Here is a 20,937-nt window from a genome sequence, read left to right as displayed (position 1 = left end):
GCACGTCATACCTACCAATAGCCACTAGTCCCCTTGTGTTCACTGCAGGCGCCATACGACATGTGTACATATACTGGGATATTACTGAGAAAACCGACACGTGAGCTGTCAGTGGTAACCTGGGGACTTTCTGTCCTCATCGAAACCAATAGAGGCAATGCACTGCTGTGGGACCCCTCCAGTTTTCTGTTGTAATCGAAATGCACAAAATGGCGTTTGGAGCAATATTCCTGAAGTACTATAGGGTACGGCCATATGGTCAGGTTTCCTGATGTAGTTTTGGAAGCCAAAACCAGGAATGAATTTTTTTTAAAAAGAGGAGAAGTCATACCTGTCTTTTCTCCACTTTTATGATCCATGTCTGATTTTGGTTTCCAACCCCACATCAGGAAACCTAAGCACGGGCCGTACCCTTACAACCACAAATGATAATGTCCAGGCCTCACAGAATGTAAACTGGCATCACTCAGTAGTGTGTACCAGTGTGCCCAAAAGTGCTTAAAGGGGCTGTGCAAAAGTCATCCTCCATCCACAAGATGAACGCTGGGGGTCCCACCTGGGCTGCCAACCAGAATTCTTCTTTTTCTGGACAACTTATCCAAAAATCTCTGACAGCCAACATTTTTTTTTGACAAATTGCGAAAACCATAATACATGTCTATACAGTAGCTGCATATACCGTAAGCCGTAAACCACAATATATAAGATAATACATGTCTATACAGTAGCTGCATATACCGTAAGCCACAATATATAAGATAATACATGTCTATACAGTAGCTGCATATACCGTAAGCCACAATATATAAGATAATACATGTCTATACAGTAGCTGCATATACAGTAAGCCGTAACCCACAATATATAAGATAATACATGTCTATACAGTAGCTGCATATACCGTAAGCCGTAACCCACAATATATAAGATAATACATGTCTATACAGTAGCTGCATATACCGTAAGCCGTAACCTACAATATATAAGATAATACATGTCTATACAGTAGCTGCATATACCGTAAGCCGTAACCCACAATATATAACATAATACGTCTATACCGTACATACTGTAAGCCGTTAAATGATGACAATTACCACCAAAATAATCTAGTCAAGAACCATTGGAGGACATATCGACTTTTTTTCACTGTCCAGAAATTCCTGGACAATTGGGTCTGACCGCTGGGACCCTCAATAGGGGATAACTTATAAACTTGGCACAGCCCCTTTAATCAAAGTGTCCTTCCACTCAGTGACCCCCTGGCTCACGCATATTACTGTATAATGTTACATCCGCCCAGTGTGTAATTGATGCAGATTAGCGTGCCGTAAATCAACTGCATTTCACAGTACTAGCAATGTGGATGGGATTTGACAAAATCTACAGCTGAATTTCCCACATGGATAATCTGCCTTGAGTGGCCGTACCCTTAGGCCCCTTTCACACGGGCGAGTATTCCGCGCGGATGCGATGCGTGAGGTGAACGCATTGCACCCGCACTGAATCCTGGCCCATTCATTTCTATGGGGCTGTGCACACGAGCGGTGATTTTCACGCATCACTTGTGCGTTGCGTGAAAATCGCAGCATGCTCCTCTTTGTGCGTTTTTCACATAACGCAGGCCCCATAGAAATGAATGGGGTTGCATGAAAATCGCAAGCATCCGCAAGCAAGTGCGGATGCGGTGCGATTTTCACGCACGGTTGCTAGGAGACGATCGGGATGGGGACCCAATCATTATTATTTCCCCTTATAACATGGTTATAAGGGAAAATAATAGCATTCGGAATACAGAATGCTTAGTAAAATAGGGCTGGAGGGGTTAAAAAATAAATAAAAAATAATTTAACTCACCTTAATCCACTTGCTCGCGCAGCCGGCATCTCTTCTGTCTTCATCTTAGCTGTGTGCAGGAAAAGGACCTGTGGTGACGTCACTCCGGTCATCACATGATCCATCACCATGGTAAAAGATCATGTGACGGACCATGTGATGACCGGAGTGACGTCACCACAGGTCCTTTTCCTGCACACAGCTAAGATGAAGACAGAAGAGATGCCGGGCTACGCGAGCAAGTGGATTAAGGTGAGTTAAATAATATTTTTATTTTTTTTTAACCCCTCCAGCGCTATTGTACTATGCATTCTGTATTCAGAATGCTATTATTTTCCCTTATAACCATGTTATAAGGGAAAATAATACAATCTACAGAACACCGATCCCAAGCCCGAACTTCTGTGAAGAAGTTCGGGTACCAAACATGCGATTTTTTTCACGTGAGTGCAAAACGCATTACAACGCACCCGCACCTTTTCCCGCAACGCCCGTGTGAAAGAGGCCTTAGGTTATGTTCAGACAGAGAATTTTGGGAGCAGGTTTCAGTGCGGATTGAGTGCCGAAAACTCGGCCAAATCTGCGCTGAAACCATCAACAACCGTTTTCAATGAGAGGCGCGCCACAATTCACGTAGCCAAGGATTTCTATCGTGCAGTTAGCGCCAATAATGTACAGGTCCATTCCTGGCGCAGTTACCACGCAGACCGCTCACAAAGCAGAAGAGAGAGGTTTAGCTCCATTTAAAGGAGGCAAACCGAGAGCACGTCCATAACATTCAAAATGAGAACACACTACAGAGAGCGCAGCGGTTTCTGACGTGGGATACACCTTCAATGGTGCTATCGCACCTTCAGTTTTTTTTTATGAAGTTCTTGAAGCCAAGAACATGAGTGGATTCGAAATAAAGGAGAGGTTGTATCCGTCCTTCAGAGATTTTCTCCTTTAAAGGGGTTATCTGGGAAATATCCTCAGGATAAAGCCTCATTCACACATCACTGTTTCACGGACGTGTGCTGTCCGTGTTCTCCACGGACAGCACACGTCCCCATTCATTTTAATGTGTGTATTCACACATCAGTGTTTTTCAGCACGGTCCGTGGGTCTGTTTTTTTAGCACAGATGCATGCTCTATTTAGTCTGTGTTTGTGGATCCATCACGCCCATTATAGTCTATGGGTCTGTGAAAACCAGTGATGCAACACGGATGCCATCTGTGTTTCACGGATCATTAGGAAGAGATGCTTTGAAAATAATTTTTCAGCTGTTTAGTGTCAGTGATGCAAACAGACAAAAAATAAATAAATGGACACACGGACCGAACACGGACGCATCACTGACCACCTTCTCACGGATTTGAGCACAAACGTGTGAATGATCAATATCACATCAGCAGAGGTCAGAGTCCCAGCACCCCCTCTGATCAGCTGTTTCGGCAAGCTGCGGTACTCGCTGGAGCTCTGGTAAGCACTGTGGCCTTCCAGGCGCTTACCGAGCACAGTGCCGTACATCACAAAGCCCCAGTGACTTGAATGGCGCTGAGCTGCAACTAGTGACCGATGTACAGTGACGTCACATGGTCTAGGAAGAGTAGCCGGCCTTTTCTAACAGCTGATCAGCAGACCCCCGTTAATCTCATATTCTGACCTATCCTGTGGATAAGTTATCAATATTAATTCCCAGATAACCCCTTTAAAAGGGTTTTCCAAGTTTTTTTCTGTCCAACCCGGGATCCCCGCCAATCAGCAGTTGAGAAGGCAACAGCACTCCTGTGAGTGCAAATGTCGTGCCCATTCACAAGAAAGGTAGTAGGGAGGAATCGAGCAACTATAGACCAGTGAGTCTGACATCAATAGTAGGCAAATTAATGGAAACCCTATTAAAGGATAGGATTGTGGAACATCTAAAATCCCATGGATTGCAAGATGAAAAACAACATGGGTTTACTTCAGGGAGATCATGTCAAACAAATCTTATAGATTTTTTTGACTGGGTGACTAAAATAATAGACGGTGGAGGTGCAGTAGACATCGCATATCTAGATTTTAGTAAGGCTTTTGACACTGTCCCACATAGAAGACTTATCAATAAACTGCAGTCATTGAGCATGGACTCCCATATTGTTGAGTGGATTAGGCAGTGGCTGAGTGACAGACAACAGAGGGTTGTAGTCAATGGAGAACATTCAAAACAAGGTCATGTTACCAGTGGGGTTCCACAGGGATCTGTACTGGGACCAATTTTGTTTAATATCTTCATAAGTGATATTGCAAAAGGCCTCGATGGGAAGGTGTGTCTTTTTGCTGATGACACAAAGATATGTAACAGGGTTGATATTCCTGGAGGGAAACGCCAAATGGAAAAGGATTTAGGAAAACTAGAAGAATGGTCAGAACTCTGGCAACTGAAATTTAATGTGGATAAGTGCAAGATAATGCACCTGGGGCGTAAAAACCCAAGGGCAGAATATAGAATATTTGACACAGTCCTGACCTCAGTATCTGAGGAAAGGGATTTAGGAGTAATTATTTCAGAAGACTTAAAGGTGGGAAGACAATGTAATAGGGCAGCACGAAATGCCAGCAGAATGCTTGGATGTATAGGGAGAGGTATAAGCAGTAGAAAGAGTGAAGTGCTTATGCCGCTGTACAGAACACTGGTGAGACCTCACTTGGAGTATTGTGCGCAGTACTGGAGACCATATCTCCAAAAGGATATAGATACTCTAGAGAGAGTTCAGAGAAGAGCTACTAAACTAGTACATGGATTGCAGGATAAAACTTACCAGGAAAGGTTAAAGGACCTTAACATGTATAGCTTGGAAGAAAGAAGAGACAGAGGGGATATGATAGAAACTTTTAAATACATAAAGGGAATCAACTCGGTAAAGGAGGAGAGCATATTTAAAAGAAGAAAAACTGCTACAAGAGGACACAGTTTTAAATTAGAGGGGCAAAGGTTTAAAAGTAATATAAGGAAGTATTACTTTACTGAGAGAGTAGTGGATGCATGGAATAGCCTTCCTGCAGAAGTGGTAGCTGCAAATACAGTGGAGGAGTTTAAGCATGCATGGGATAGGCATAAGGCCATCCTTCATATAAGATAGGGCCAGGGGCTATCCATAGTATTCAGATATATTGGGCAGACTAGATGGGCCAAATGGTTCTTATCTGCCGACACATTCTATGTTTCTATGTTTCTACCTTCTTGCAGCTCACCAAGCACAGCGCCATACATTGCATAGTGGCTGTGGTTGGTATTGCAGCTCAGCCCCATTCACTTGAACAGCGCTGAGCTGCGCCTAGGCCATGTGATCAATAAACGTGTCGTCACTCGGCCTAGGAAAAGTAGAGAGAATGCCATGGCGCACAAAGGCACTCAGTAAACAGAAAAAAAATAATAATAAATAATTAAAAAAAATAATTATATATATATATTTATTATCCATCTATCTCTCAGAAAACCCCTTTAATGACACGTTCTCTATTTTGGCTTCAGAAATGTATAAACTCTCACGGTACCTGCACAGGGCGGGGATTTGTATGGCAAATGCTATACAACCGGCACATAAATCTACACTATTTATCTCAGTTCTGGGTGCAGATCTTCATTGTCAGACCACGCGGAGGCTGTGGTTAACCCCTGCCAGCTGAGGCTCTGTACTGCTTTGTGTCGCAGTTTTTACCTTGGGGTTTTGGTTTAAGCAGTTGTGTGTACGCCAGACTCACTTTTTCCGTTTTAAAAAAGAAGAGGTGCACATTGCAGACACAGTATTTTACTTCACTTACAACATTTTCTATGAGTTTGATTCAACAGATAGCATCAAAGTTTCATATACTCCTTTGCCGATCGTGTGCATTTGGCACGGAGATCCTGCCTGATGCCATGGTGTAGCAGATCTAGCTTTGAAATCACAAGGCCCTGAATCTGTCTCCAGAAAGCTATAGTTTACGAGCACTAATATTTTGGATCTCCAATAGTTGTATTTCCTCTGGTGAAGGAATACTGCAGTGATTTGTGGACAGTTGACCTTCCAAGTGACAAGTGACATAAATCAGCCCCATATCAAACAATAATAGTAAAGTAACGGCGCTGGATCGCGTCAGAAAAAGGGCCATAATTCAGTGGTGAGCAGCATCTTCACAGGTAACCACTGCTGACAGCCAGGATACCTGCTTCAAGACATAAACCACAACTTCCGAATTCTGTATAACAGACATAAAACGTGAAGCTGCCACATGCCGTCCAGGATACCACAACAACAACTGGCACACAAGTCAATCACAGCGCCCTGTGCACGACAGGAAGCCTCTAATACTAGCACAGGCACAATGTCCTCTAGGTCCGATATCTGGGGGTCCGGTGGGTGCTGCAGTTTCTCCCTCAACCTGTGATGGAGGCATGGACTTTCTGCAGCTCAGTCACATTCAAGTTAGGGTATGTTCACACTAGCGTTAAAGTTTTCCGGTATTGAGTTCCGTCCTAGGGGCTCAATACCAGAAAAAAACGCATCAGTTGTATCCCAATGCATTCTGAATGGAGAGCAATCCGTTCAGTGTGCATCAGGATGTTTACTCCATGTGCATTCCGTATGTCTGTTCTGCAAAAAAATAGAACATGTCTTATTATTGTCCACATTATGGACAAGGACAGGACTGTTCTAATAGGGGCCTGCTGTTCCATCCCGCAAAATATGGAATGCACACGGACATCATCATTTTTTTTGCGGACCACACAATACATACGGTCGTGTGCATGAGCCCTTAAAGTGTACCTAAACATACAAATTAACTTTATTGAAACCTACTCTACATGTGACTAAATTAATTTTTGTGATATGCTTTAATTCATTATTTTTTACATTTCTTAGAGAAATAGGTGTCTAAAGTTCAAGTGCCTATTGCAGTTAGACCATCACGCACAGGACAGTATTTTCTGTCTGATCTGCAGATCGCACATGGACACTACGGGCCGCAAAAAATGCAGACAGTACATGGATGTGATCAGCGTGCTGCCTGCTTCCGTGCGGCTGTATGTGCGTCCTACAAAAAAATAAATAGAACATGTCCTATTCTTGTCTGTTTTGCAGACAAGATCTCTTTTCCTGATCGGGCACTGTTACTACTTTGCAGCTCCAGCTCACTCTCCACTACGTCCTGATGCACACAGTGTGAGAGCGTAGTACCTGGAGAAATACTATGTCCTGACGTTGTGCTCATCAGGTCACAGTGGAGAGCGTGTCAGACCTGCAGAGGAGCAGGTGCCCGAGCAGGAGCCCAGTGCCTGATCAGGAGAGGGAAGAGATTTTTTTTTTATTATAGAACTGAGCGTGGGGGTCTGATCTAAGCATGGGAGGTTCTGATCTGAGCAATGGGGGGAGTCCTGATCTGAGCAATGGGGGGGGGGGGGGAGTCCTGATATGAGCAATGGGGGGGGGGGGGGGGGGGAGTCCTGATCTGAGCAATGGGGGGGGGTCCTGATATGAGCAATGGGGGGGGGGGGGGGGGGAGTCCTGATATGAGCAATGGGGGGGGGGGGGGGGGAGTCCTGATATGAGCAATGGGGGGGGGGGGGAGTCCTGATATGAGCAATGGGGGGGGGGGGGGGGAGTCCTAATATGAGCAATGGGGGGGGAGTCCTAATATGAGCAATGGGGGGGAGTCCTAATATGAGCAATGGGGGGGGGAGTCCTAATATGAGCAATGGGGGGGGGGAGTCCTAATATGAGCAATGGGGGGGGAGTCCTAATATGAGCAATGGGGGGGGGAGTCCTAATATGAGCAATGGGGGGGGGGGTCCTAATATGAGCAATGGGGGGGGGAGTCCTAATATGAGCAATGGGGGGGGGGGGCCTAATATGAGCAATGGGGGGGGGGGAGCCCTGATATGAGCAATGGGGGGGGGGGGGGGGAGTCCTAATATGAGCAATGGGGGGGGAGTCCTAATATGAGCAATGGGGGGGGGGGGCCTAATATGAGCAATGGGGGGGGGGGAGCCCTGATATGAGCAATGGGGGGGGGGGGGGGGGGGGTCCTGATATGAGCAATGGGGGGGGGGGGGGGGAGTCCTAATATGAGCAATGGGGGGGGGAGTCCTAATATGAGCAATGGGGGGGAGTCCTAATATGAGCAATGGGGGGGGGAGTCCTAATATGAGCAATGGGGGGGGGAGTCCTAATATGAGCAATGGGGGGGGGGAGTCCTAATATGAGCAATGGGGGGGGGGAGTCCTAATATGAGCAATGGGGGGGGAGTCCTGATATGAGCAATGGGGGGGGGAGTCCTGATATGAGCAATGGGGGGGAGTCCTGATATGAGCAATGGGGGGGGGGGGGGGGGGGGGGAGTCCTGATATGAGCAATGGGGGGGGGAGTCCTGATATGAGCAATGGGGGGGGAGTCCTGATATGAGCAATGGGGGGGGGGGGGGGGGGGAGTCCTGATATGAGCAATGGGGGGGGGAGTCCTGATATGAGCAATGGGGGGGGGAGTCCTGATATGAGCAATGGGGGGGGAGTCCTGATATGAGCAATGGGGGGGGGGGGAGTCCTGATATGAGCAATGGGGGGGGGAGTCCTGATATGAGCAATGGGGGGGGGGGGGGGGAGTCCTGATATGAGCAATGGGGGGGGGGGGGGGGAGTCCTGATATGAGCAATGGGGGGGTCCTGATATGAGCAATGGGGGGGGGGGTCCTGATATGAGCAATGGGGGGGGGGGGGGGGAGTCCTGATATGAGCAATGGGGGGGGGGGGGGAGTCCTGATATGAGCAATGGGGGGGGGGGGGAGTCCTGATATGAGCAATGGGGGGGGGGGGAGTCCTGATATGAGCAATGGGGGGGGGGGGGGGGGGGGAGTCCTGATATGAGCAATGGGGGGGTCCTGATATGAGCAATGGGGGGGGGTCCTGATATGAGCAATGGGGGGGGGAAGGGGGGAGTCCTGATATGAGCAATGGGGGGGGGAAGGGGGGAGTCCTGATATGAGCAATGGGGGGGGGGAATCCTGATATGAGCAATGGGGGGGGGAGTCCTGATATGAGCAATGGGGGGGGGGGGGGGGGGGAGTCCTGATATGAGCAATGGGGGGAGTCCTGATATGAGCAATGGGGTCTGATCTGAGCATGGGTGGGGAGATCTGAGGGTCTGATACTGGTAGTCTGATTTGTGTTGTCTGATCTGAGCATTGGAGGTCTTATTTTGGGGGTCTGATTTAGAGGTCTAAATCAGGTGCCTATTTCACTAAGAAAAGGAAAAGAACAATAGTAATAATGAAAGCATATTACAAAAAGTCACATTTAGAGTAGATTTGAATAAAGTTAAAGGGGTTGTGCAGCCAGTACATATTAATGATCAATCCTCAAGATAGGTCATCAACATCTGATCAGTGGGGGGGTCTGACTCCCAGCACCCCCGCCGATCAGCTGTCTGAATTACAATCTGCATTGCCTAGCATACAGAGGCCGCGCAGTGTAATTACAAGTGCTCATCCCATTCAAGTGAATTGTAATTAAACTGCGCAGCCGAGACTTCTGAGACGATGCGCAGGTATTTTTGAAGAGGAGGTAGTGCTTGCATGAGTGAGGACCCCTTTTCAAACAACTGATGGGCAGGGGTCCCAGGTGTCGGACCCCACCAATCAGATATCGAACTATCCTCAGGATAGGTCATCAATATGTAGTGGCTGCACAACACATTTCATTTATAAGTGTAGGAACACTTTACTGGGATTTAGGGCTCATGCTCATGCACACGGCCGTTGATCGGTCTTTCCGTGCATTGGGGACCGCAATTTGCGGTGCCCAATGCAAGGGCAATATCAGTGCGGATTCCACAGACGGATCCAGACCCATTCAAATTGAATGGGTCCGTGGTCTGTCCACACCGCAAAAAAGTAATGCACGTACTACTTTTTTGCGGTGCGGAGGCACAGACAGAAACCCCACGAAAGCACTCCATAGCGCTTCTGTGGGTCCTCCTCTGTGATGCCCGCACACTGTGGCCCGCAATACGTGCACAGCTGGGCAACAGCCACGTGCATGAGTCCTTACTGTAATACCAAGACCAGCCTCTATGAGCACTGTGCTTCGTATACTATGAAGAGGCGTCTGAGTGCTGTGACCCTTCAAACAGCTGATCGGCGGGGGTGGGTGCCTGGAGTCAGGACCCACCAATCTGAAATTGTTTGGAGAAGTCATTCAATGTTTGAACATTTAGGTTGAAATCACACATGCCTTTTCCTTCCATATGTATTCCCTCAATAAACTACATCAATAACTGCCAATAACTGCCACAAAAGCCAATTTAGGTTTTTTGTGTTTCATTCATGCACCACTTTAATGCACTTTTCTTAAGTCTTTGACTTCTCACCTGTCTGGGGTCAGTAGCCTTGAAGACATGGCAGGCCATCTCAGACTCTGGGTTGTCAGGCTGAGTCTTAATCAAGTAGGCAAAATATGAGGGGTCCTGGGTATTGTGGATGAAGCGGGCAATGTGCTGTGCCTTGTGCTCAAAAATGAAGACCGCTGTGTTGCCACTGGCTCCATTCAAGGCTGGAACACATCGAAGGTGCGGGGCAACTACCAGGAGCTGAACCTCTCGACAACTTGCCACACAACCAGGGGGCTCTTGCCTTTCTGCGCGTCTACGGATCTCAGCCACTAGCCACGGCAGCATGGGTAACGTTGTCCTCCGGTCTAGGGATGACCACCCGACGTACCACAAGCGGAACCTCTTCTCCCCCTTGGCAGTCGTGTCAGGGAGTGGTTGTTCCTCCAACAGTGGGTGACACTGATCTGCTGAACTTCTCCTCTCCATGGCTTCTCCAGAAGACAATACTGTAGATCCTGGTATGGAGACACAAAGTACAGTAAGTATTCGTGGCGATGAGGCGGTCCGCGTGCTCTACCAGGACTGCGGCTGCTGAGTGGATATATGGGCAGTTTATGGAGAAGTGACAATAAGCCGCTCCATCATGAAAGGCACAATCCCCGAGAATCCAGTAGAAGACTTGAGAGGCGGAGGAGCTCCTTACAGCCACATGGCAGCAGGGTCATCTACACAGGGACAATTGTGCCTTCAGGATCAGCTTTCCCACACACAGCCTGCTCTCAGCTTCCTTGTGCCCTCCCTCCTCCTGGTCATGACAGATCCTGCAGCCCAGCTTCTCCCCACCTCCTGCCTGCATCACCCAGCCGCCAGCCCTGTATTGTCTCACCAATAGCTGGCAGCATGCTGAAACTGACAGGAGGCTGCGCCTGTGGTAAAACCCCGCAGCTTTCCTCACAGGGATCCCTTTCTCCAGGAGTCAATCCTGCACCGAAGGGAAACCCCAGGCTGGGGCGACACAGCAGGAGCCGCCGCCAGTCGCACTCCGCTCCTCCCTGCGGCCCCCTCCGCTTCCTTTCAAAGCATGGAGGGTGTAGGAAAACCCCCCTCCGAACAACAACTTTTATCGCCCCACTTGCAGCACGCTGCAGTGTGCAGGTAGGACGCCCGGTCAGACCATGTCCGGCTGCGGGGGTGTCAGCGTACCTGAGGTCTGGTCACCTTCTTGCCGCCTGGCAGGGTGTGGGAGCCCGCTGACTGCGGGAGGAGTGAACTGCTGTCTGCACCATGAGGAGACGGCGGCGGCTTCCTGTGTTGTTGACGTTGTACCATGCCGTGTCCTATAACACATGATGCAATGAAAGCTATTACCCCAGGGGAGTTCAGTAAAAACCGTGGCTGTCCCCTATGTACTGGTGACAATATCCCAGCACACTCCTCATAAGCAGGCGTTTTATTACTAAAACTATCTATAGGGTAATAATGGTAAATGTATGAGGACTGGGGGGTCTGAAGGCAGGGACCCCACCAATGGGCAGCAGTGTGAAAGTCTATGGGACTGGCTATCTCCACCACTACCAAGTACCCCCAAGTGACAAGAAGTTCCCACCGAGTACTCCAAGGAAGCGAATGTGATACCACGCCAAACCTCTGTCAGCAGTTCCTTGGATTTCACAGAAAGAATAGTGCGGCATGCAGTACTAATCTTCCTGTCAAAATAGGAGACACCACTTTAGGGCTCGTGAGGTATGACTATTAGGGCTTATGCACAGGACCGTATGGATTTTGCGGTCCTCAAAAAAACGGATCTGCAAAAAATACAGATGACGTCTGTGGTCCGAGACCACGGTGTTGGAATCCTTTCCACGTCCGTGTGCATGAAGTATTTTGTGGAACGGAACAGCTGGCCCCTAATAGAACAGTCCTATCCTTGTATGGGATGCGAACAATAATAGGACGAGTTCTATTTTTTTGCGGAACGGAAAGAACACGGAGTAACTTCTGTTTTTTTTGCTAACCTATTAAAATGAACGGTTCCACATACGGTCCGCAAAAGAAACGGAAAGGACATGGAAAGAAAATACGTTTGTGTGTATGAGCCCATACAGAATGCACATGGAGTCATTCCCATTTTTTTTTGCGGCCCCATTGAAGTGAATGGTTCCGGATACAGGCTGCAAAAAATTAATAAATGGACACGAAAACAAAATACGTTCGTGTGCATGAGCCCATACTTTTTAAATTACATTCTGCGTTACCAAACCTACAGGAGAATACAGTACTACATACCTCTCACATCCAGCAACTTCTCTGATGTAGGTGTTCTCTTTCCTCATCTTCTCCATTCAGACCTGACCGTCATGATGATGTCTTTCAGCCTTGTCTCATCTATGCAGAGTTTGCCACAGACATCTTCGTCTCCTACTTTTCCATCATCCTCCCCTTTTCAACACCCCATCTTGCCACCCCTCGTACTGTGCCCACTGTGTTCCCCAATACTATACAGGCAGTCCCCCTGAAAATACTATTGCCAGACAGTGCCCTCAAAAATAATTGCACCCAGCTAACAGTGCCCCACAATATTCAGCTGTATGTCTTTCCTGGATTGGCCTTAGTAACCAGCAATGAAACATTGCTGGAAACTAGGACAGTCCCATGTGGCTATTACACGTATCACAGGTTAGGAAATGGTGCCATATGGAGTGGCGGACCAATTACTGCACCATTCGGAGAGGAGACTCGGAGCCCTCTCATTCTCAGGAACTTGGGGATCACCTGCAATGTGAAATGCATAAATAAATCATTTTAGTAGAATAACCTTCAGATAGGTCACCAATATCAGATCGGTGGGGTCCCTACTGATCAGGTGTTTTTGTCAGCGAGTGGCACTGGAAACTAAACAGTGGACGTAGCCGGAGGCTGTCCCCAAGTTCTGCGACAGTGTTTCCCAACAATATAAAAAGTTAAAACATCCCATTAATACCAGTAATTCACAAAAATATCAAATCTGATTCTTATATATATTGTTAATAATCAGATAAAGTAGATATATGAAACATATAATTGAACCAATTAGGTATTATCTTGGTCATATAATACACAACTTACATCAATACAACCGGTATCTGATCTGCAGCTTGCATAAAAGGCATTACCAAATACAACGATGTTTACAGTACCTCACAAAAGTACACCCCTTTTCATGGGACAACACTGAAGATCTGACACTTTGATACAATGTAAAGTAGTCAGTGTACATCTTGTACAGTCTAAATTTGGTGTGCCCTCAAAATAACTCAACACACGGCCTTTAATGACTAAACTGCTGGCAACAAAAGTGAGTACACCCTTAAGTGAAAATGGCCGAACTGTCCCCATAGTGTCAATATTTTGTGTGGCCACCATTATTTTCCAGCACTGCCTTAATTCTCTTGGGCATGGAGTTCACTAGAGCTTCACAGGTTACCACTGGACTCCTCTTCCACTCATCCATGACGACATCAAGTAGCTGGTGGATGTTAGAGACCTTGTGCTCCTCCACTTTCCATTTGAGGATGCCCCACAGATGCTCAATAGGGTTTAGGTCTGGAGACATGCTTGGCCAGTCGAGCACCTTTACCCTCAGCTTCTGTAGCAAGGCAGTGGTCATCTTGGAGTTGTTGTCACAACCAGACAGTTGAGAAGCTCTGACAGGAGCTTTCCAGATCCTCCTCCTTGAGTTTCTTTGTTTTGGTTAAGTTCCTCATCTCGTTAGTCTATCTCAGCTGTCATGCAGTTGGACTAATTGCTGCCCTTTAAGTTCCTCCCCAGAATGCAGTAGTGTGCGGCTTATACAACTTCCTGGAGTGTGTGTGCATGCTGTTCCTAGTTCTCGGTCCACAGTCCCCAGTCGTCTGCAAGATAAGTCCTTTTTGAAACCTTATGTTCAACCTATTGTACCCTCGCCTTTGCCTCCTCCTCCGATTATGGTTAATGGAAATCTTGAATTTCAGGTCTCTAGGATTGTGGATTCTCGTCTTGTCCGCGGTTCCCTCCAGTACCTCGTTCATTGGGAGGGTTATGGCCCTGAGGAGAGGATGTGGGTCCCAGTGACAGACATTAAGGCCACTCGTCTCATCAGGGCTTTCCATAGGTCCCATCCTGAGAAGGTGGGCCCTGAGTGTCCGGAGTCCACTCGTAGAGGGAGGGGTACTGTCACAACCAGACAGTTGAGAAGCTCTGACAGGAGCTTTCCAGATCCTCCTCCTTGAGTTTCTTTGTTTTGGTTAAGTTCCTCATCTCGTTAGTCTATCTCAGCTGTCATGCAGTTGGACTAATTGCTGCCCTTTAAGTTCCTCCCCAGAATGCAGTAGTGTGCGGCTTATACAACTTCCTGGAGTGTGTGTGCATGCTGTTACTAGTTCTCAGTCCACAGTCCCCTGCAAGATAAGTTCTGTTTATGTATTTATGATTTTCTGTTTTCTGGATCCAGGTGACCCTGACTCCCTCCGTGTCTGTGTAGGGAGCCGGTGGTCGTGTCCCCTCACTATTGTAGGGTCATCAGGTGTAAGATAGTCGAGGTACGTGGATATGCGCCCATCCACCTTTGGGGTGGTCGCATAGGCTGAGCAATAAGGGAGAGCGGCAGGTCTCTTGCAGGGGTCTCCCTTTTGTTCCTTAGTTGTGGATCCAGTGAGTCATTGTTCATATTGTATTGTCTTGTTTCCTGTACACCATCCGTGACAGGTGTGTTTGGGATCGATATCAGGTTGGAATACTGCCCTGCTGCCCAGTTTCCGAAGGGAGGGGATCATGCTTTGCTTCAATATGTCACAGTACATGTTGGCATTCATGGTTCCCTCAATGAACTGTAGCTCCCCATAGTCAGCAGCACTCTTGCAGCCCCAAACAATCACACTCCCACCACCATGCTTGACTGTAGGCAAGACACACTTGTCTTTGTACTCCTCACACACACTTGACACCATCTGAACCAACTATGTTTATCTTGGTATCATCAGACCACAGGTCATGGTTCCAGTAATCCATGTCCATAGTCTGCTTGTCTTCAGCAAACTGTTTGCAGGCTTTCTTGTGCATCATCTTTAGAAAAGGGTTCCTTCTGGGATGATAGCCATGCAGAACAATTTGATGCAGTGTGTGGTCGGTGTATGGTCTGAGCACTGATAGGCCCCCCCCCACACCTTTAACCTCTGCAGCAATGCTGGCAGCACTCATACAACCTCTGGATATGACGCTGAGCACGGGCACTCAACTACTTTGGTCGACCATGGCGGGCCCTTTTCTGAGTGGAACCTGTCCTGTTAAACCGTTGTATGGTCTTGGCCACTGTTCTGCAGCTCAGTTTCAGGGTGTTGTCAATCTTCTTATAGGCTAGGCCATCTTTATATAGAGCAACAACTCCTTTTTTCAGATCCTCAGAGAGTTCTTTGCCATTAGGCGCCATGCTGAACTTCCAGTGACCAGTATGAGAGAGTGTGAGAGCGATAACATCAAATTTAACACACCTGCTCCCATTTACACCTGAAACCTTGTAAGGCCCCTTTCAGATGAGCGAGTCTTCCGCGCGAACGCATTGCACCTGCACTGAATCCTGACCCCTTCATTTCAATGGGTCTGTGTACATGAGTGTTGTTTTTCACGCATCACTTGTGCGTTGCGTGAAAATCGCAGCATGTTCTATAATCTACGTTTTTCACGCAACGCTGGCCCTATAGAAGTAAATGGGGCTGGTGTGAAAATCGCATCGCATCCGCAAGCAAGTGCTGGTTGCGATGCGTTTTTCACGGATGGTTGCCAAGAGATGTTGCTTGTGAAATCGCGCCTTTTTCATTGAACGCATCCGGAACGAATCTGTCGCTCATCTGCAAGGGGCCTAACACTAACGAGTCACATGACACTGGGGAAAATGGCTAATTAGGCACAAATTGGGCATTTCACTTAGGGGTGTACTCACTTTTGTTGCCAGCGGTTCAGACATTAATGGCTGTGAGTTGAGTTATTTTGAGGGCACACCAAATTTACACTGTTATACAAGCTGTACACTGAATACTGAACATTGTATCAAAGTGTCATATCTTCAGTGTTGTCCCATGAAAATAAATGTGAGGGGTGTACTCACTTTTATGAGATACTGTCTATTCCCAACCTCACTCTCCATATATAACTCCAGAAGGTATTCCCAAGAGAGACACATTTCTAACACTCTATAAACTCCAAATACAGACAAAATCTCTAGTAGGTGTTATACATGAAATATGCGAGGTCAGATCTTCTTAGGAAAATGTCAGTTCCCCTGTTACCGGAGAATGCATGGACGTGTAGGAAAAACCATAGGTAAAGAAAGTGCAGAAGGGCTCCAGCATCTAAATTTCCAACTCAGATCTTCTTACTCTTAGGGCTCATTCACACGACTGGTTCCGCATTCAAGCAGCATTTTTTGTGGGTCGGGTGCGGACCCATTTACTTCAATAGGGCCGCAAAAGATGCGGACAGCACTCTGTGTGCTGTCCGCATCCGTTGCTCCGTACCGTGTCTCCATGGGCACATGGGCGGCATCCGTGTGTTGCGGGTCCGCAATTTGCGGGCCGCAAAATACGGCACGTTCGTGTTAACAAGCCCGTCAGAAGGTCAATCTGTCCATTGTGTAGTGACAGTGCCAGTGTACAGCATATCACCTCCATTCACTTGGAGCCCAGAAATCAAATTTTAAACAGTTATATAAAAAGAATAAAGCAAAACTCCCTCCCCCCCATCCCCTTAATTTTCCCACTCTAAGAAAATCTGTACAGCAAAAGGAAGAGGTGTTCTTGGCAGAGAAAAGAGGCAGTTCTCATTCAGGAAGTCCACATCCAAGGAGTAGTGTCCACCGAAGTAGCTCATATCCGTAATTCATCAAGCCATTGCACCAATTATTCACATCCTGTATAAAAACTGTTTCCCTATTCCATTGGCACGGGTGCCAGAGGCGGCACTCAGAGCCCTCTCTGTGGGCACCCGCACCCTGGAAAAAAAAAGTCTATGGCGTACCAATATGGCTTAGACTTTTCCTGCCATTCACCAGCGCAGGGCGCACTATGAACAGCACAGGTAGCGCATTGAATGCAGGCAGGCTATTATAGCTAAATGCTAAAATACATGGAAGATACACTATATTGCAGGGGTAGCCAACCCGCACCTCGCGAGCCGCATGCGGCTCCTTGCATCTTTATATGCAGCTCGCAGGGGAGCGGTCCGGCCAGCTCTTACTCTCCTCTGTCTACATATGCGGTTCGCAGGGGAGTGGGCCAGCTATTCCTCTACTCTGTGCTTGTCTCAGCAGCGCTCTCCAGTGGCGTGCTAGGGGGGGGCCTTTGTGTTGCGTGGGGGCGGTCCGCCCTGGGTGCGCTCTCAGGAGGTGCCCAAACACAGAAGCAATGAGCACTTCCATCAATACAGATGGAAGCGCTAATTGCTGGAGTGCAGGGAGCTAGGTCCTGTCATTTACCGCTCGGCTCCCTGCCCTCCTCCTCTCTCCTTCAGGCCGGAGCACAGAGGACTTTATTACTATGGAGGGGGCACAGAGGACTTTATTACTATGGAGGGGGCACATAGGACTTTATTACTATGGAGGGAGCACAGAGGACTTTATTACTATGGAGGGGGCACAGAGGACTTTATTACTATGGAGGGGGCACAGAGGACTTTATTACTATGGAGGGGGCACATAGGACTTTATTACTATGGAGGGAGCACAGAGGACTTTATTACTATGGAGGGGGCACAGAGGACTTTATTACTATGGAGGGGGCACAGAGGACTTTATTACTATGGAGGGGGCACAGAAGGCTTTATTACTATGGAGGGGGCACAGAGGACTTTATTACTATGGAGGGGGCACAGAGGGCTTTATTACTATGGAGGGGGCACAGAGGGCATTACTACTATGGAGGGGGCACAGAGGGCATTACTAATGTGAAGGGGGCACAATTGGCATTTCTTCTATGGAGGGAGTACAGAGCCAGAGGGCATTACTACAATGAAGGGGGAACAGAGGGCATTATTACTGTGAAGGGGCACAGTGGACGTTATTACTGTGAAGGGGGCACAATGGGGATTTCTACTATGGAGGGGGCACAGAGGGCATTACTAGCACAGTGGACATTACAACTATTAAGTGAGCACAATGGGGCATACTTTGAAGGGGGCACAATGGGCATTATTACTATGAAGGGGGCACAATGGGGATGATTACTGTGAAGGGGGCACAAAGAGGGCATTACAACTGTGAAAGAGGCACAGAGGGCATAAATACTGTGAGAGGGCACAATGTGGGCATAATTACTGTGACGGGGCACACATCTGTACAAAACTACTGTGAAGGTTGTTACAATAAGGGCACTATAACTGTGAGGGGGTACAATTTTTTTTTAAGTATTGGGGGGGGGGGTGCCAACTCAGATAAGACCCCCAAATCCTCATCAGACCCACAAAATAAGCACACCCCCCCCCCCCCAGTGCCCATATAAGACACCTAAAATCAGATACCCCATGCTCACATCTCCGCTATGTCAAATCACCCCCACACACATGATCTTAGAATGGGGGTGAGAGGGTCATTCGAGCATGAGGGTGTCATCTGTGCATGAGGCGGACTGAACACAAGCCAGATTTGAAACACATTGTGAAAAACAAAGATTGCCAGAAGTCTCACTAAAGCTGTCTACCTTACAGGTAGGAAAGGTGGTTTAAATGCACTTTTAAATGTTTGAAAACTCAATTGCAGTAATACTGTCGTGTGCACGCATATTTGTGTAAATGTATAGCTTGTGGCTCCTGGCAGTCATACGGGTTTTTTTTTCTGGCTCTGTGTCAGTAAGGTTGGCCACCCCTGCTATATTGGTATTCAGGTTAAATTGCTGTGTTGGCACTTGGCGATAAATAAGTGGGCTTTGGGTTGCAGTTTGGGCACCCAGTCTGTAAAAGGTTGACCGCCACTGCCCTATTCCATTCGTACAGACATGATTAGATATCAGTACACATAGACAACGCATGTTCTCCTCGTGTTTCCGTGGGTTTCCTACGGTTCCCTCCCACACTCCAAAGACATACTGATAGGGAACTTAGATTATGAGCCCAATGCTAATGTCTGTAAAGGGCTGCTGAATATGTCAGCGCCATATAAGTGCATAAAATGAATAGCACTGGACTGTAGAGAGCGCCACGAATCATGTGTATTCCAAGCCTCAAATCACCAGAGTATGTGCTTGCAGTGTGCGGCCTATAGGAACGGTGGTGGGGCAAGGCCAGAGGTGTCCAAACACGGAGACCACCACTTCTCACATTTTTGTAAGGCTCCTCTCTTCTGAGAAACATATTTCTCTAGTCTTATAACCAGATTCACTTTAGACGTAAACTCTGCTAAGACCGATGGACCATATCTTTCCATTGAAAAGCAATTACCTTGTGAGCCAGGATGAAGAAAAGTTAATCTGCGACTCTACAATACAGGTCGTACAGAGGCGTAACCCAAAATACAAATAAGCAGGTCAGTAGCAATATTATAATAGTAAAGTGATCCAATAAGAGTAGTAGTTTCCCTCCAAGATTGTTGTATATACACTGGTATAGTAGTTTAGAAATGTCTTTTCTAGTAGAGGTCGCATCAGGTCTGTTATGCGTGTCATGCATTTTACCCAAGTTATTACTGTATATATTGCTTGATCTCTTCTGGGCACTGGTCAGCTGTAGACAGTCAGCCCCCCATCCCTTTGCACTTCTTTCAAAGGGGAACATGGGAGGGGCCGAGGGCACTGGAGGTCCATTTACAGGTTACTTGGCTGCTGTTAATGTATAGCTTTCCTCACCCTGGTGGCCAAGAGTGGGAAATATATATTTAAAAAAAAATGTAATTTGTAATATTTCTTGTAAAGTGGAAAAAACTATGGGGGTCATTTATTAAGACAAGAGTTTTAGATGCCGGTCTTAATAACCCCTGTAGCTGGCGGTGGAACCGCAGAAGTTATGAAGAGGTCCCAGCCTCTAACATAACATCAGCGTATCCAGCGCCAGTCTAAATATAAGACAGCTTCCTTGATAAAACAGGCGTAGGAAATCATGAATGAGACGGCCCATCCCCTTCTCTGCCCATGCCACAACCACTTTTTTAGACCTGGTGTGAGCAGAGAAAAGTCGCAAATAACCTTTGTGCCGCAATCTGCACCAGAAATACGCCTAATATAGGTGTATTTCTGAATAGTAAATGACCCCCCAATATATATTTGGCCTATTAAAAGGGGTGTGCATTGTGCCTGTGTATACTATGAAGGGTACATGGGGGACTTTTTTACGTCTAAAATAACAGATCTCTGGAAATGGCTAAAATAGATGCCAACTGTGCATAAATGACCATAACGGATGTTTAAAATAGAGGGTCCGTTTTTTTTCCTTTCTTTTCCTGTTCTTCGGATAGAAATTCTCGCTACAAAAATTCCTGCATGTCAGCTCTTAGCTTAGCGAAGCAGGTACAGGCAGGAGCCCGCTCCGCTAATCCTGGCATAGCACATGTTTACAGGGTATCCATGTGCTATGCCAAGAGTTAGTAATCGTCCAGGGAGCATGGGCAGGAGCAGCGATATGCGCTCCTGCCCATACTCACAGCGCACAGGTCATCAATATCAGATAGTCGGGGGCCCAACTGCCTGTACCCCCACAATCAGCTGTATGAAGAAGCATACTTATCTGCTCCCCACTGCTAGGGACTTGGTCACCGCTGTGGCCAGTCATTGGCTGCAGTGG

At 47.4% G+C, this 20,937-nt stretch overlaps 1 protein-coding gene across 3 annotated transcripts in view; it reads right to left on the bottom strand.

Moving 5' to 3' along the window:
• The window catches only part of TBC1D4 (TBC1 domain family member 4), a 159,832-nt gene extending 148,305 nt beyond the window's left edge, over nt 1–11,527 (bottom strand). For 2 of the 3 annotated variants that reach the window (XM_040425347.1, XM_040425349.1), the window contains exons 1-2: nt 11,368–11,527; nt 10,204–10,679 (exon numbers count right to left, since the gene is read on the bottom strand). In XM_040425347.1, the coding sequence (XP_040281281.1) occupies nt 10,204–10,679; nt 11,368–11,512 (621 nt within the window). In that variant the 5' untranslated portion in view covers nt 11,513–11,527. Of the gene's footprint in view, nt 1–10,203; nt 10,680–11,050; nt 11,327–11,367 lie in introns of those variants that run through there. The other variant, XM_040425348.1, reaches the window with a different exon arrangement.
• Nucleotides 11,528–20,937: the final 9,410 nt, after the last annotated feature.

This window comes from Bufo bufo, chromosome 3, assembly GCF_905171765.1.
Source record: "Bufo bufo chromosome 3, aBufBuf1.1, whole genome shotgun sequence".
Classification (NCBI taxonomy): domain Eukaryota; kingdom Metazoa; phylum Chordata; class Amphibia; order Anura; family Bufonidae; genus Bufo; species Bufo bufo.
This window is presented reverse-complemented; position numbering and strand designations above follow the sequence as displayed.